At 37.9% G+C, this 18,097-nt stretch overlaps 2 protein-coding genes across 2 annotated transcripts; both read left to right on the top strand.

Annotated features, from left to right (window-relative positions):
• The first annotated feature begins 1,773 nt into the window (after nt 1-1,773).
• Nucleotides 1,774-3,760, top strand: LOC133744698 (late embryogenesis abundant protein At1g64065-like). The gene is made up of 2 exons (XM_062172765.1): nt 1,774-2,400; nt 3,638-3,760. The coding sequence occupies exons 1-2, from the start codon at nt 1,774-1,776 to the stop codon at nt 3,758-3,760; spliced, it is 750 nt and encodes a 249-aa protein (XP_062028749.1).
• A 369-nt stretch (nt 3,761-4,129) lies between these two features.
• Nucleotides 4,130-6,312, top strand: LOC133744697 (transcription factor MYB64-like). The gene is made up of 3 exons (XM_062172764.1): nt 4,130-4,593; nt 4,697-4,823; nt 5,353-6,312. The coding sequence occupies exons 1-3, from the start codon at nt 4,130-4,132 to the stop codon at nt 6,310-6,312; spliced, it is 1,551 nt and encodes a 516-aa protein (XP_062028748.1).
• Nucleotides 6,313-18,097: the final 11,785 nt, after the last annotated feature.

Below are 18,097 nucleotides of genomic sequence, written 5' to 3'. Positions count from 1 at the left end.
AAACTTCGATAATTCAAAAAGTTGAATTATTTCGGGTAATATTCGTGCAAAAGCACTTTAATCAATTCGCACAATTTCACGAGACGAAATGGAAAATTGCGGGTATTACACAGGGTATAGGTTAGACTGAGTCACACCACCCCCATCTTGATTCTCATTGATTGTCAACCGCCAAAACGCCTCTGCAATAGATGTCCAAATTAAATTCTGAAAATCAGATCTCTCAATTTTTAAAGCCTCAATCTGCATTATATAATCTACCACAGCTCCTCGAAAAGCATCAACCCCGAGCATACAAAATTTTAGAGCTTCTAAAACGTAAAGTAGTAAACTAGGATCAAACAAATCTAACACTGAAACGTAAAATAGTAAACTAGGATCAAACAAATCTAACACTAAGAAAGGAAAGTCTTTGAAGGCATATATCCACCTCCCAAAAGAACCGAATATCCACAACATGGTAAAACACAAAGCAAAAGTCTTTGAAAACCCAAATTAAAGCGCTACTTGCATCAACATCATAGCTTTTAACAACCAAATCAAATCAAATCAAACACAAAAACAAATTCCATTCACAAGCCACAATCTGCATTGCACCTACCATCAAACCTAATCAAAACCAGACAATTCAGCAATTCCACGCATTATTACAACACATTGCTCTCATCATGATCAAAAAAATTCACAGAACCATATATACACATTCCAATCACATCAGATCGTTACACTCCCAAATAGGTGCATCAAAAAAGGGTGTTACCTTCAACGGTACCGTCGGATTGATTGGGAACGGCATTCTTCAGAGCCTGCCGAGTGTCTGGCATCGGTAGCACAGAGATTGCGTGCACCCTCCCTCCCCTTGAGTTTCCAGCAATCCAACCGAGAAAAGCTTGAGACTTTCTCGGCGAAATGAAACCGGAATCGCAGAAATCAAGGAAGGAGAGAATACGGGAAACAAAGGGTGTGATTGTGAATGTGATGATCAAACAAAGACTGTGAGAGAGAGAGAAAGAGAGGGGAATAGAAAGGAACAACAAGTTCAGGCCAACAAGTCCAAGCACCATGACGAATAAGCATATCTCCGTGAGAGAATGACAATCGCAGATCTAGAGTCCTCAATTGCAGCTAAAAGTTCAGGCCTAATGGATTTTCCTTTCTCAAGCTCTGGGTCATCCCGAAAGGTGAGAACTCCTTTCTGATTTAGTGCAGAATACAGGCGACCGGTTAAATAAAAGCGGTTATATCAGTCAAAACGCATGCCCAAACGGGGCCATAGTGATACATCACACCAAAAAATCAATTAATTATAATAGAAAACATAATCCTAGTTAATTACGGAATATTGAATCCTAATTAATTATGGAATCTTGGCAATTCTAATATCTTGGCTCTCAATGGACAAAGCATGAAAACTAATTATAATAGGAAATAGAATCCTAATTAATTATGGAATATTGACAATCCTAATCTTATTAGAATTGGAGACTACTTTCCTGTTCTAGTGGAGTTCTATATAACCCTAAATATTTAAGACCATTAATACACAACCCCAACACCGATTTATAGAAACATTTTCAGGAAGCAAGCTAGAGTAGTCTCTCTTCTTCCACCATTCGAATCTCTCTTTCTTCACAATCTTGAAGTTAGACCATATATAACTGACCTACTGTAATCCCCAAAGCTTTCAACCAACCTATCGTAATTAAAACCCTAGACACACAATCTTTAACCTTCACGCACTTATTGCAACCTTCTCGAAACACAATAACAAGAATGGCAGATGAAGAAAGCCAGGTCTGGGCCTCAACCCCCGGCAAACTACGCAATGGAAGAAACGAAGAGAATTCCATGTTCAAAGCCCTACGCAGAGAAAGAACCGACAAGTCCTTCTTGTTTATTTTCTTTGGGATTCTGGTCGTCCTCTGCATAGCAGTCTTGGTTGTCGCACTGTTTGTTCTTCGGGTCAAAACTCCTGAGGTCAAACTGAGATCCGTAAAGGTGAAGAGTCTCAAGTACTCATTTTCGCCGCCTTCGTTTAATACAACTCTATCTGCGCAGATGACTGTAAAGAACCCCAACTTCGGCTACTACGAGTTCGAGCCGAGCACGGTGAGCTTCTTGTATGGTGGGAGCAGAGTTGGGGCTTCAAGATTGGGGAAGGGGGAAGTCAAATTGTTAACGACGGCGACGTTGAGTTTTGGCATGGATGTGAGATCCAACAGGCTACCGGAGGGTCGTAATACTTTGATCAGTGATCTTAACTCCGGAATTTTGAAGTTGAGCGCTTCTGGAAGTGTGAGTGGCAGAATGATATTATGGAAGATTGTAAACCAGAGCAAGACCAGTAACATTGACTGCAGCATGACGCTTGTTTTAAGGACTAAGACGATCAATGATTTGGTATGCAGATAGTATTGTTATTATTTGGCCTGGGTTTTTTGGTTTTATACATGTGTATGTGAAATCTAGTTGCTTTGCAGAGATTTATTACTTGATATATTGCCTCTTTGTTTCAATTTATGTTTGGCTGACCAAATTGATTCAGATGAAACTAAAAATTCATACGTACATGCAAGTCCATTTGGCAACTTGAGTTACATCATCAACTCCAGTTGAAAACTTCTGAGCTATCCCAATTGGAAACTATTGTACAAGAGCTAATCTGTGGAAAAATGTAACAGGGGATCGGATGAAGCTCTTTTCCTCTTCTTGACAAGGAAAAAAAAAATTCAAACGATTCAAAGTTGACGTTTTATGTGTGCATAAATTAAGGGTTCAAGGAGGAAATTAGTACATAAACGTACCAGATATAAGTATGATTATAATCGAGTAATCGACCATGTCTTACAGAAGACGTACTAAACAAAAACATCTACTAGGATATAGAAGGACTTTTCATGTCCTAATTAATGGTGACAAATTAATTCTAATGATCCAGATATGTTAATAACAATGTTAATGCTTGCGAATTTCTGTCTATATATAATAACGAGCTTGGCTGCTTGGCGACCCATCCATTCTTGGTGTGTTAATACTTAATGATGAATACAAATGTACGTAGATCGCAATAAGAAAAAGAAGCAAGTTGAAAAAACCACAAAGAGCTGAGGGAGGTTAAAATGGCAGAGATTGGAATAGGTCCACAAGCATATTACCTCAATAATTACTATAACATTTAGTAGCCATAAACAGGCAATAAAAGGCATATTATTATGCAAAAATTCATCTTCCTAATAAATTATATTTAATCTCATAAAAGACTCAATAACAACAAATTTTGTATTGTCTATCCGGCCAGTTATTTCCAATCATGGCCTCAGTAGTCAAGTATACCCCTCATTTTCGTTATGTCCTTTTTTTTTCTTTCTTGGAAGGTACAAACGAATGGAGCTCATATACAAGTATCTATCATAATTTATATTTCATATGTTGATACAAAAAACATTTGTGAATTGAAATAAATTTATTTCAAAAACACAAATGACACTTCTTTAGTCACAATGTACACTTATATAACCCTTTTTGTTACGAAAGTGTCGTTTACATCATCTTTCACTAAAGTACATATTTCATCTATCATAAGAATGTTCAGGTGCCATTTTTTCATGATTTTCTCTTCTATATTTTGTGTTTTCAGAGGAATAAAAAGTTCCTAATAAATGAACCAGATATAAGAGTGTTAAGGGATATATCTGTTTTTCCAGCAATATACCGCGAAAAAGGAACAACATTTCAGAGCTGCCCAAATCACTATTCTTAATTTATCCAAATTTCAAATAAGTTTTTGTAATATAATTGATTTGATTAATAATTGCGTGTTTAATAACGAACCCACTAATCTCTCCCCCAGCTCTTACTACTTTTGTACAATAGAGGAAGCTCAGGAGTTACAGCCACAACCAATTCTCAACCACTGGATCAACCTCCAGATCAACGACTATTAATCCATGTGGCTTATTACAAGGCTTAGTTCAAGCTTACTTCCCCAGCTCTGTTATGGTGTGTGTCTCATTCTCTCCCTCTCTCACACAGAGAAAGAACAAAACAAACCCACAAAAGCCTCCCCTGGAATAATTCAAGCCTGAATTTTTCCCTTTTTCCTCTTCTTAATTGCCTTGAACGTCGAAACATGGAAGGAGAAGATGGTGCTGCTTCTGATCATCTTCACCATCATCACGGTGTTTATGGCATTCGAAACAATCACATACAAAATCCTCATCAGCATCACAACCAACTCTTCAAGCGTGGTCCTCCGTTGACAGCCATAGACAGGTTCCTGTGGTCTCAAAACAATGCAAAGAACAAAGAGAGGCTCATCTCCTCAAATGGGTTTTCCTCATTTGGTGGGGCAATGGGTGATCTGCATGCTTGTTCGAATTGGCCGCCGAGTAGTCTCGGAGAGACTAGCTTGGATGAACTTCTTTTTCATGATCATGGTGAGGCCATGACTTGGCCTCCAGAGAAAATTCAAAACCCTAACATGGGGTTCAAAGAAGATCAACTGAAGGTGGGTTCTAAAGGGGTGGGAAAGAGAGCTAAAACGGGTTCATCTGTGCCTTTAATCAAAGGACAGTGGGCAGATGAAGAAGACAGGTAAATTGCATTTACACAATATTTTTACCCATTTGTTTTTTGTTTGTGTAAATGTTGATGCATGTAAAATGACTCTTGTTTGTTTTTTATTCAAATATCACAGAAAGCTGATGAGATTGGTGAAGCAATATGGAGTGACGAAATGGGCACAGATAGCTGAGAAGCTTGTAGGTAGAGCTGGGAAGCAATGTAGAGAAAGGTGGCATAATCATTTGCGCCCTGATATCAAGGTTTGTTCTTAATCTTTTATGATGTTGTTATATATTTCATTCTTACAATTGTTTTTCTAAAATCTATGAACTAAAACCTTTGGGATTAGTTCTTAGATTTTTTGTTTTGATTTTGTTAGATTCTTGGTATAATTAATTGGTTTCGTAGTCTATTAGGATAAATCTATGCTCTAAGTTCGCGAAGTCAATGGGCAAATATAGTCTGAAGATTACAAGGATCTATGGTTAGATCTAAAGAGATTTTTCTCTCTTTCCATTTGGGTAAGTCAAATTTCATAAGGTAAAACTAGGGTTTATATTGTTCATTCCCTTATAATTTGTAATTAAATAATGTTTTTTTTAATTCAATTTTCCTAGGGTTCTTTTACAAATTTTCCAAGGGTTTTGTGATTAATTTTTGAAAGGTAAAAAATTATAGAAATTGATTGCACAATTTGGGTTTCCCTTAACTTAATTGTAGAGTGCGATAATTATATATATGCCAATTTCTTCTTGGTTGTTTTTTTTTTATTTTTTATTTTTTTCTCAGAAAGATAGTTGGACTGAAGAGGAAGAGAAGATATTAGTGGAAGTTCATGCTGAGGTTGGAAACCGTTGGGCAGAGATTGCCAAACGCATTCCGGGAAGAACCGAAAATGCCATTAAGAATCATTGGAATGCTACAAAAAGGAGGCAGAATTCAAGGAGAAAGAACAAACAGACATATACCAAAAATGGACCATCATCATCAAATAAGCCTCCTCAACCTTCCATACTTCAAAACTACATAAGAAGCAAGATATTCAATAACAAAGCCAACAACAACTCTTCTTCCAATGCTCCGCCTACCCCAAGCAACATCAGCACCACTACCCCTACCAGCCCCTCCAATCTCACCCAGGAAGAACCTTCAAAAATCCCCTTCAACATTTTGCTCTCGGACCCATCGGATTTATCTAGTTGTGAACACTCTCCATTGAACATTGCAGCTGATTCCTACAATAATGATGAGGAACTTCTCTTCATGCAGAACTTCTTCAACAACAACAATAATGTTGACAATCATAATCATCAGCAGCAGCAGCCATTACCCATCCACGATTACAATAATGACCTTACTGCAAGTCCAATGGATACTACTGATTGGCTTGTCACTTCAACTCCAAAACCAAACATGCACACCAACAGAAACTTCCAAGCAGCTGTTAACAATATCGAATCCATCAAGAATTCTACAGAAAACCCGCAATCCATTAATCCCCCTACTACCCATCTCAGTTCTGATCTCTACCTCTCTTACCTCTTAAATGGAGGAGCCGGTTCATCATCATCTTCCGCGAATCATGATCATCATATGGGTAATTACTATAACATGAACATTGATTTGGTGACTCATCAACATCAAGCAACTTCTGCAACTGAAAGGAGAGAGATGGATCTGATTGAGATGGTTTCTTCTTCGTCTTCTTCTCAGTTTGCTCAAGGTACCAACAATACTAGCTTCTTTTGATCTCCAAGAACGATCCAAAGTTCTCAATTGGCCAGTAGCTAGCTAGCTAGCTAGGAAACCAACGTTTTTAATGGGGTCACCTTGGAAATGTGAAGGCTGGAGCTTTTCGTTTTCTGTTTGGGCGTGCAGGAAATTACCAATATATGTGGTTTAAGTTTTAGCTTGTTGCTCAAATGGTAGCGTGGTGATAAGCGTTTTCAGTTTTTATTGTTTTCTTCCGAGTCAGTTGTGATTATGAACAAATGGTGTGTGGTTTTCGTTTCGTAGCTGAACTTCTGTTGCAATCATTATTATTTTCTGGGTGTTACTTTTCTCAGTTCTGTTAGCGTCTTCTTCTGACTTTTCCCAACAACCTCTGATCCATTACAGTTTTGTTGACGATGGTTTTTGGTGGACATGTTAAAAGTGGTTGGGGGAATGAGGAATCTTTGTCCCAAGTCCCAACCTGAACCATTCATTGCATTTTGTAGAAACAAAGGAGTAATTTGCTACACTACACATACCAACTGAATCCTTTATTAGTAAACTCGCGCGATCTCTCTCACTAGGCCTTGTCAACGGGCCGGGCCGGGCCTAATTACTGTTTTAAATAGTGCCGGGCCGGGTCGGGCTTATTTATAAATCATAAGATCCAAACCCATCCATATAAGGCGGGTTTTTTCGGGCCGGACCGGGCTTTATTTACAAAGACATGTTTAAGGATGCTATTTTTTTCGTTTTAAGGGGTTTGGAACCCAGCCGAACTAGGAGGCTCATCCCCACACACACACACATATATATATATATATAAACACACACATATTTATATATATATATATATATATAAACACACACACATACATATATATATCTATATATATATATAAACACACACACACACACATATCTATATATGTATATATATATAGGGTGGTGCTATTCACACACCCCCTCTATTTTTCTATTACTTTAATTCAATTTTCTTTTAAAAAATTACCCTAATTACCTTTCCTTATAATTATGTTTCTTTGTTTATTTTTTATTTGGCAAGTCAATCATCTTCAAATTCTAAACCCTTATTTTCCCGCAACTCTTTTCCATTCCCTCTTTTCTTTTTCATCAAAAACTTCTCTAGCATAGTCATTCTATCTATCTAATATGATGCTTTGAACTTTAATCATGGTAGAATAAGAAACTTTAGATCCATCTTTTGAGAAAATTTTACATGAAAAAAAAAATATGAGTTCAGTGATCATTCGAGCCCTTTTAAATCTATTATTCCTGGTAAGATTCTAACTGAAATTATTTGGTGTATTTGAATCCATTGAGCAATATTAGATCTTTACAATAACCTAATAATGATGGCCTTATGATTATAAACATGATTTATTCTACTATATTATGCTAGTAGAACATAATTTTGTCCCTACATGAAGATTGCAACTCATTGCATTCAATATTATGTAGAGCATCTCCAAATTTTGTGAACATCATCAGCTGCAGTGTGGAAGTGGCTGAAGTGGATAGAACGTCGATTCTATTTTTTTTTGTTTCAGGTTGATGCACCTGTATTAAGAATCATAAACCAACAAGCATTGAGTTTGGTACTTTGCAAAGTATAAGGACAAACTTTACAATTTGGATTCAGTGGGATGAAGGTGATTACTTGAGAAGCATATTCTTTCTCTAATAATACATGTCATTCCACTTAATAAACGTATTATTTTTCTTTCATTTATAGGTAAAAAAAAAATTGATTTATTGTATAATTATGTTTGATTTAGGATTGAATTGCCAAATAGAAAAAAGAAAATTGAAAAAGAAACAGATTTACAAGATAGGGTAGTTACCAATCAAAAAAAAAAAAAAGAGGGTAGTTAGGGTCATTTATAAAAAAAGATTGAATTAAAGTAATAGAAAATTAGAAAGGGGTGTGTGAATAGATAAAAAGGGTGTGTGAATAGCACCAGCCTATATATATATATAGATATTTATTATGCGGTAATGCATATATATCTTTTCTATATATATACATTTGGAAGCTTCACATATTGCAAAGAAGAATAGCAAACTCAAGGAGAAGAAGAAGATAGTAACAGAAGGCCCAGCTAGCCATTTTTTCTCACTGATTCTACAAGCTTCCATATATATGTTTATAAACACACACCCACACACACACACATATATATATATATGTAATCGATATTTCCGTTGTAATTCTATCCCTATATAAAGGGACTATGAAATGAAATGAGTAGACCAATTTCAATTATCAATTTACTTTTACACGTTATCAGCACGCTCAGAGCCAATAGCCAAAGAAAAAATCAAAACCCTAAAAAAAAAAAAAAAAAAAAAAAAAAAAAACCTTCTGTCGCCACCAAAGATAAAAAAAAAAAAAATTCTTCTTCCTCGTGCAGCAGCCCCACCCTCTGCTATCACCACCTCACTAGGCCGCGCCTCCAGCCTCCTGCAGCGCAGCCCAGCGTGCTCTGCACCATGCAGCATCGAGAAATCCCGCCTCCACCCCTTCGCGGCCTCACTGCACCCAACCAAGAGCATTTGATCTCCGCACCCAACAGCAGGACCACAGCCCCGCATCCGGCCCAGCTAGCCATTTTTTCTCACTGATTCTACAAGCTTCCATATATATGTTTATAAACACACACCCACACATATATATATATATATATATATATATATATATATATATATATATATATAACACACACACACACACACACACACACACACAGATATATATATATATATATAAAATATTTTACGGACTTTTACGGGCCGGGCCTAGCGGGCCAGGCCGGGTTTTTGTGGGCTTTTGGCGGGCCGGCCCACTACCCATCGAGGCAGGCTTTTTTAACGGGCCGGGCCGGCGGGCCTCTATCGGCCCACTTGATCCGCGGGCTTTTTGAAGGAATTGTGTCCTAAAACAATCATTTTGATGTAATTATTATTGTAATTATTATTAATCAAAAGGGCAAGTTTATTGTTCATTGCTTATATTTAATATTTGATTGAACAAGGTCCAAGGAATATGAGTTAAAGAGAAAGTAATCTAAAGAGTTAGATGTGTGAGACCTTTACTCTTTCACACTCTTATCCTAAAAGGTTCCTAGTCATAGGATTATCACTTGGACATTGATAATCCGGAAAGACTAGCACATACTATGTATGCTCAATATGGAGGATGATATGTCTCTTGTCATTTGTGTAGAGACACTAATACAAGTATGTGGGTGCTCTTAACTTAAAGAGTACACTGAACGCGATCATTAGAGTTCTTGTATGGAGTCTTACTTACATGTCAAACTTGAACTCTAAATTGCAATAATACAAATTAGTCCTTTGACCTGAGACACCATAGTTGTCTTATGAGTGAATGGATTATCTCTTGATGATGCAATAATATTGTGTCCCTTAATGGATATAATAGATGCATTCATTGGTATAATCAATTCGGTTATGGAGACATGTGAGTGTACAACAAGGAATCTCTATCCTTAAGTAAATAAGGTGTATGTTCAAAGATGTGATTCAATGAGTCTTTGGCCAAAGCATTGAATGAGATTTAAAAAGGAGTTTTTAATCACATTCTAAGAATCACATAAGAATGAAAATCACATTAGGGGATTGACATATCAATTCCATACCCCGATGATGTGATTTAGAACATCGTGTTAGAGAAGGACCGTATTGTATTGTAATTCCAATTGAATAGGTTCTTTGTCATTCTACATTAACTAGGGTAGTCATGATATGTTGCAAGACGTCACTCATGACTTGTGAAGTCCCCGAGGATTAATAAACATTTATTATCCTAATAACAAGGGAGAATCAAAAATGGAGTTTTTGATTCGTAAACAAAATAGAATGGTTTCTATAAACTTCACTGCCTTGTTAATTAGAACCTAAGAGATCGCACACCATATAAGTGGATCCTTGAGATTGTATATGAAGAAGATTAAACAAGAGTTGGTTATGAGCAAATAATTAATTAGATTTATTATTTGAACATAATTAGGATTTTCGGGTAAAACCGAACCTATTGGGCCTAAACGATTGTCGGGTTTTTGGTGTGGACTTGGGCTTCACTAAATGAGATTTAAATGAAAGCCCAATACACATTTTTAGTGCCCAATAACATGTATGGACCAGCCAAAATATTGGCTTTATGAAAGTCAATATTTTCTTTTAGTAATTGGAGTTAGTTCCTATTATATAAAAGTGAAAGCATGGACAAAGAAATAAGAGTGTCTCCACACTATTATTTTCAGATTTGAGATTTGAGAGAGAGAGAGAGAAAGAGAGTTCTCTCTTGGTCCATTTTTCAGAAATTAAAGGAAAGAAGAACACTTGCATAATTTCTTCTTTTCTTTCATCTTTCTTCATCTCTTGATTCACTTGGTGAAGATCCTTAGAGGCCATATCCTTTTGTGGCTCTACTTGTTACATCAAGGAGAATATTACAAGCACAAGAAGGAGTACAAGAATGAGTTCTTAATTCAAGGTGCTTCAAGGTGGAGGAAACACACACAAGGAGAGATCAAGGAGAGGAACTTTGGTGGTTCACTTGGATCGGATTAAAATCACGCTCCAAGGGTGAGTAGAACATAAACTCCCTCTTTGTTCTTCCTTACTATGCATGCTTTGTTTATATACATATCACAATAAGCCAAGATCATGGGTTAAAGGAATGGATTTTATGTTTAGTTAGTAGTTTAATTGTTAAACTAATTCCGCACTAATTAAAAAGTTTTGAAATCCATCCATTCCTTCACTTTTTGATGAGGCCTATCTCTCACTTACATTTTCTCTTATCTCAAGGATCTTTGTGATTGTCTTTTCATCACCGAAATGAGAAAAAGTTTATACTTGCTCTAAAATTCCATGAAAATTGCTCTCTTATAATATAGAGCACATAATTATCACACTTTTTATAATGGCAAAACACCAAAACAATCTCTTAGAACAAAATATTAGTCTTTTTAACACAAACAGAAGACGGTTGAACACACTATTAGTGCTTAATTGGAATGTGAATAATGATTGTCGTTGGGATTCCTCCTTCCACTGAAAGCAGCTAATGCCTTCCTTACTGGAGGCTGCAAAGGAGCCTTTTCATCAGAATGGTGGCGGAAGATGAAGTCATTGGAAGTGATTAGGTCGTCATCTCCCTGGAGGATAATATTTACATATTAAGACATTTCATTATTAAAACGAAAAAAGTAAACAAAACAGTAATATTTCACATGTACCAAAAAAGACCGGTCACACTAGATAAACACCAAAAATTGAAATTTTACCAGCTTATTAGCTTTCTTTTTTGTCTTTGGATGAAGGTACTTTTGTGGGAACTGATCGATCCTCACGAAAAACAGGGTTCTTAGTAATGTCATTTCTTCCACCTTGAGGTAAAGGAAGTGAAAACTGCAAACAGCAAAAGCAAGATGCATACATAGTCAAGAGAAACAAAGCTTCGAGTGAAATACAAAAGTAAAGCATCCAAGTGACATGCACACATCAGCCAATGCAGACATATGAGAGATGGATTAAGGGATGATGGATGGAATACCCTATGTTTCCTAATTCATAAATTTGGATAAGTTAATCTCACATCCTATTCAGTCACAACAATGTGAATAAGTTTCATGCTTATGTTTTTTTTTACTTTGTCAAGGGGAACCCAAAGGCTTCCTAGGCTCAAGATAAACCCCTTCGGCGCATGTGAAATGCTCCAACTGTGCATTGCAGCACAGTGCCTGGCCACTTTGACAGCTTCGGGGTTCGAACCTAGGTTGGGGAGCACACCCAACTAGGCAAGAACCACTAGACCACTTGCATTGGTTTATGTTGCATGCTTATGTTGTCCCAGTACCAAATGAGCATACTGATAAGAAACCAAATAAGAATCCAGTATGCAATAAACAAATGGAAGGAACAAGTAGAAGAGAAAACAAGCACAACAACAACTCTTATCATTAACTTATACATGCAAGATAAAAAAGCAAATGCACGAATAAGCTACAATAAGTACTTAGGCAGTGACCAGTTTCTAATAACTTGAACAAAATACTCACTCTTGTGCCACGCAACGTGATCCAAGGCTTACATGCAAATAATCCCATTCTCACCCACTGTAACAGCTACCTTGCACAAGGTACCGCCTTTTCAACACTTTGGACAAAATATTCTCCCAATTCAGCAGTCACAGTGTTACAAGCATGGCATTTCAAAATCCACCTAGGAAAGATGAGAGATCAACTATAAGCACAGATGCTTATGATACAGTAGTTTCATCAAGCAAATATTAGAGGCCCTAGTCTGGAGGACAGAATATTTAAATTCATTCAAAGCAACTCATATGCAAGTCATTTTCCTAACACATCATCTCATGTGCAGTGTTTTAAAAAACCATGAAGCATGAATCTTGGCAAAGCAGCAGAGTGACTGCTTTTTAAAATGTGTCTATATGATAAAACCTATTACACAAATGACTCCTTTTCCCATTAAAAGTCAGAAAATAGAAAAACAAAAACATAGTGTAACTAATCCTTAATAAATGCAGTTAGTAAAAGAATGTGAAATGTTAATAAAATTGGTGTATATGTATAAAACAATTTAATACATGTGCAGCTAACGAATCTGCATTCATCCTGGTGCCAACAACCATAAACCCATCTGCAGAATAACATTTTGCATTGCAAAGTCACTTGTTATACAAGCTACATTAGACTCAGACAAGGATCGCACGCAGCATCCAACTCTGCTCACTGCTATCATCGTTAACATTTGATGTATCAACACTGCCATTATTATCACTTGAGATCTCCAAGTGATCTAGACCTTCATTTATCACTTCAACCTCATCTCCCTCAACAACAAAATTCACACCGTTATCAGAAGTGCTTTCCCCTGCTTTGAAATAATTATCCTCAACCCCATTCCGTTCCTTCCCTTTTTGAAGAGCCTTTAGTGAATCTTCATCGCGCTTGTTTGTTCAATGATTGAGGAAAGATCTTCATCACAATTGGCAGTCAAATACATGAGACTGCCAACTACTTGTTTGAACATGGTTGGATCAACCTTGACCCCTGCCTCATCTTTCGACAATTTTGTGCTTGGAACAATGGAATTTTTCACTGCATTACTGTTCTCCATGCCAAACCTTGCTAGAATTTCACGAGCATATCTTCTTTGACATATAAAAATTCCACTTGAACTCTGCACAACCTCAACTCCGAGGAAGTACCTCATTCTCCCCAAATCGGACATGTCAAATTCCAACATCATTGAACTTTTAAATTCATCACACATGCTCCTATCATTTCCACTATATATCAAGTCATCAACATAAAGGCTCACTATTAAAATTTTACCTCCTTCCTTTGACTTTGTAAACAGTGTGTGTTCACAAGAACACCTCTCGAAGCCTTCTCGGACAAAGTAAGCTTCTATCTTGCTGTACCATGCCCTCGGCGCTTGCTTAAGGCCATTCAATGCCTTTCTCAACTTGTAAACTCTGCCCTCTTCACCTTTTTTTACAAAACCAACAGGCTGCTGTACAAACACCTCGTTGAGCTCACCGTGAAGAAATGCGCTCTTCACGTCTAACTGGAAAACATCCCAACTATACTGAGCTGCCATAGCAAGTATCAAACGAATAGTATCAAGTCTTTCCACCGGAGCAAACACTTCGGTGTAATCAACTCCGTATTGTTGTGCATACCCTTTCGTCACTAACCTTGCTTTGAACTTGTCTATCTCTCCATTCTCGTTAAGTTTGGTCTTGAAAACCCACTTAACCCCAATTGGCTTTACTCTACTTGGCAAATCAGTCAACTCCCATGTCTTGTTCTTCTCTATAGATTCAATTTTTGCCACCATTGCGTCCCTCCATTTCTTGCTTTTGATGGCTTCCTCAAATGTAAATGGATCATCCTCAGTCAGCATCATCATTGCATTCAAAACATCTTCATCAGACAAACCTTCTCCGGTTTCATAATCTGCCATCCAAACTGGTTCTCTTGTATCTCTCCTAACCCTCCCTTCAGCTAAAACCTCCTGAACATTATCATTTGGCTCATTTGGAGGCGAACCAGCTTCGCCGGAGTTGTTACTTGAACTGCTTGGGTCTGCACCATTGTTCACTTCTTCATTTTGATCTGCCTCCTCCTCGGTGTCACTCTCATCTTCATCATCCCCCCATTCTAAAATATCCAGCTTGCATTCTTCTTCAGTTCTGCCCCAATTCCAGCTTTCTCCTTCTTCAAACACCACGTCTTTGCTAACAATGACTTTCTTGGAGACCGGATCAAACAGTGTATAGGCCTTCGATTCATCGCTTATCCCCAAACAAAACACACTTCTTGCTCTTGTCATCCAACTTGCTCCTTTTCTGATATGGTATGTGGACATGAGCTACGCATCCGAAGACTTGGAAATACTCCACTGTTGGTTTCACACCACTCCATGCTTCTTCTGGAGTTTTGTTTTGCACAGCTACTGTAGGACATCTATTAAGGACATGCACACTCCATCTCACGGCTTCAGGCCAAAACACTTTGGGAACTTGCTTCTCAACCAACATAGACCGTACCATGTTCATTATCGTCCTGTTCTTCCTCTCAGCAACTTCGTTTTGCTGAGGAGTGTAAGCTGCAGTCAACTGTCTACTTATGCCTTGAGCCTTGCAAAATTCTCCAAACTCATTTGAGGTGAACTCACCACCTCTATCTGTTCTCAAACAGGTTATATACACACCAATTTCTTTTTCAGCACATACTTTAAAACTTTTAAACATAGCAAATGCCTCTGACTTTTCATGTAAGAAGTAAATCCAAGTTTTACGAGTAAAATCATCGATAAAACTTAAGATATACCTCTTGTTACTGTTTGAAGCTGGTTTGATAGGCCCACATATGTATGCGTGCACGAGTTGAAGCTTGTTTGATGCTCTCCACAAACTCTTTTTCGGCATAGAATCTATGTGTTGCTTGCCGGTTAAGCAATCTGTGCATAGTTTCTTCGGAGTCTTGAGGAAGGGCAATCCATCAACCATCTTCTTATATGAGAGCGTTCTTAGTCCCTTGTAGTTCAAATTCTCAAATCGACAATGCCAAAGGTGAGACTCATTTTCTGACTCGGTTTGAAAGCATGCAGAAGCTTTTGGTACCATAGAAGCTAACAAATAAAACATTCTATTCCCACTCATATCAGTGTGCATGATTAATCCTCTCCTAGGATGATATACTTTGCAAGTTCCATGTTGAATTAAAATGGCTAACCCTTTTTCTTGAAGCTGTCCTATGCTCAACAAATTGTTCTTAAGCTCAGGAATATAATAAACATCTGATATTACCTGAGTGAAGCCATTTACTTGCAACCGAATACTTCATTTTCCCATAATAGCCATTCTGGTGTCATTGCCGAGTTTTACTGTCTGCCGAAAGCCCTCATTTAGCTCTGAGAACCATTCTCTGTTCCCTGTCATGTGATTGTTGCAGCCCAAGTCGAGAAACCAAACTTCTTCCCTCTTAGTTTGATGCAGATCGACATAGGACATTAGTAAGAGCTCTTCTTCTTCATCTAACTCAGCATAGTTAGCCTTTTTCTCCCAGTCAGGACACTCATACTGATAGTGTCCCAACTTGTGACATTTGAAGCATTCGATCATAGCCTTGTTCAAGGGTTGTCTTCCCCTTTCTCTGCCTCGACCTCCTCTAAACATTCCTCTACCCCTTCCTCTTACTGCCTTGTCTTCATGGGTGATCTTTAATGCCTGCTCTTCCTCCTAGTACCCTTGCATCCGTTGTTCATGAACTAACAGACTCCCATGAAGCTCATCAATGCTCATGGCGGTAAGATCATTCGACTCTTCTATCGAACACACAACATAATTAAATTTGGATGTCATGGACCTCAGGATTTTTTCAACCACCACATTCTGCTCCATTCGCTCTCCATGTACCTTCATTTTGTTCACCACAGTTAGGGTTCTTGAGACATAGATGTCCACCTTCTCACCCTCCTTCATACCAAGTAGCTCCAACTCCCTTCTTAAAGCCTGCAGTTGCTCCCTTCTCACCTTCGTTGAGCCCTGATACTTCTGTTTCATTGACTCCCAGATGGCTTTGGATGTTCCTTTGTCAAGAATAGTCTCCATAATCTCTCTGTCGATTGCTTGAAACAGAAAGTTCTTGACCTTCAAGTCTTTGAGTTTTGCTTCATCCACTGCTTTTCGTTACGCCTCAGTTGCTGTCGCCCCTCGAGCCAGCGCTGGAATTCCTTCATCTACCAGACTCCAATACTCCTTGCTTCTTAAGAAGTTTTCCATTAACATAGACTAATGGTCATAATGACCATCAAATCTAGGAATGGATGCTTGCACAAACTTCTCTATTGATGAGGTCGACATCTCAAAAACCCTACCCCCCGGGTTTTCCACACATAATCACTCTGTGTTTCTCTCCCTCTCAATCTCTCGTGTTTCACTCAGAAACTATAGAGAGAATGATTTAGGCAGAATGAATAATTGTATTGATTTGTATATCTTATATACAGAGCTCCTACGCTACTTGTACAGCTAATGTTCTCCAACAAGTCAGGAGACTGATAAGGAAGGACAACTAATACAATTACAATTGAAAGTAAATTGATACAGAACAACTCAACAGATCAATCCTAATTAAATACCACGATACACTATCAATCAGCTTAAATGTCTAGATATACTTTCCAACACTCCCCCTCAAGTTGGAGAGTGAATGTCAAGAACTCCCAACTTGCTCATGAGTGATTTAAACTTCTCTTTCCCCAAAGCTTTGGTGAACACATCCGCCAATTGCTGGGAAGAAATCACATGTCGAGTGACAACTTCACCTTGTAAAATTTTATCCCGAATAAAATGGCAATCCATTTCAATATGCCGTGTTCTTTCATGAAATACAGGATTCGCAGCAATATGCAATGCTGCTTGATTGTCACAGTGTAAAATAGCAGGACTTGAAATGGAGATATGCAAATCAGTCAACAAATATCGTAACCAAGTAAGCTCACAACAAGTACCTGCCATTGCTCTGTATTCAGCTTCTGCACTTGATAATGAAACAGTCTTTTGCCTTTTAGTCCTCCACGAAATTAGAGAGCTTCCCAAGAACACGCAATAACCAGTGGTGGAGCGGCGAGTAATAGGACAACCCGCCCAATCTGAGTCACAAAATGCCCTCAAGTTTAAAGAATCATTAGCACGAAGAAGTAAACCTTGACCAGGAGAAGATTTTAAGTAACGGACAACTCGAAGGGCAGCAGTCATGTGATGTTGACGTGGTTCATGCATAAACCGACTGAGGATGTGTACTGAATATGTGATATCAGGTCTAGTGATGGTCAAGTAAATCAATCGACCAACTAGGCGCCGATATGCAGCAGGATCTTTGAGTAGTTCTCCTTTGTTTGAAAGCTTGGATTCTTCCATAGGAAACTCAACCGGCTTAGCACCCAAGTAGCCACTATCCTTGATAATTTCCAAGGCATATTTACGTTGAGATATATAAATCCCTTTCTTGGAACGCGCTATTTCAATACCAAGGAAAAATTTCAAATCACCAAGGTCCTTGATACGAAAACGAGTACGAAGGAACTGCTTCAGGGCAGTAATAGACTCCATATTGTTTCCTGTGATTAGAATATCGTCCTCATAGATCAACAAAACAGTGAGAGATGTACCATGTTTGCGGACAAATAAAGAATAGTCAGCTTTGGACTGAGAGAAACCAGCAGCAAGAATAGC

The sequence above is a fragment of the Rosa rugosa genome, chromosome 4 (assembly GCF_958449725.1).
Source record: "Rosa rugosa chromosome 4, drRosRugo1.1, whole genome shotgun sequence".
NCBI lineage: Eukaryota > Viridiplantae > Streptophyta > Magnoliopsida > Rosales > Rosaceae > Rosa > Rosa rugosa.
The sequence above is the reverse complement of the archived record's forward strand: the minus strand, read 5'-3'. Positions and strand labels throughout refer to the sequence as shown.

What these genes read in the sequence shown, in the direction of transcription:
- LOC133744697 (XM_062172764.1), top strand. Translation starts at nt 4,130, where the DNA reads ATGGAAGGAGAAGATGGTGCTGCTTCTGATCATCTTCACCATCATCAC. An exon ending in TGGGCAGATGAAGAAGACAG is followed by an intron (nt 4,594 to 4,696) that starts GTAAATTGCATT and finishes CAAATATCACAG; the next exon opens with AAAGCTGATGAGATTGGTGA. An exon ending in ATTTGCGCCCTGATATCAAG is followed by an intron (nt 4,824 to 5,352) that starts GTTTGTTCTTAA and finishes TTTTTTTCTCAG; the next exon opens with AAAGATAGTTGGACTGAAGA.
- LOC133744698 (XM_062172765.1), top strand. Translation starts at nt 1,774, where the DNA reads ATGGCAGATGAAGAAAGCCAGGTCTGGGCCTCAACCCCCGGCAAACTA. An exon ending in CTAAGACGATCAATGATTTG is followed by an intron (nt 2,401 to 3,637) that starts GTATGCAGATAG and finishes TTGTGTTTTCAG; the next exon opens with AGGAATAAAAAGTTCCTAAT.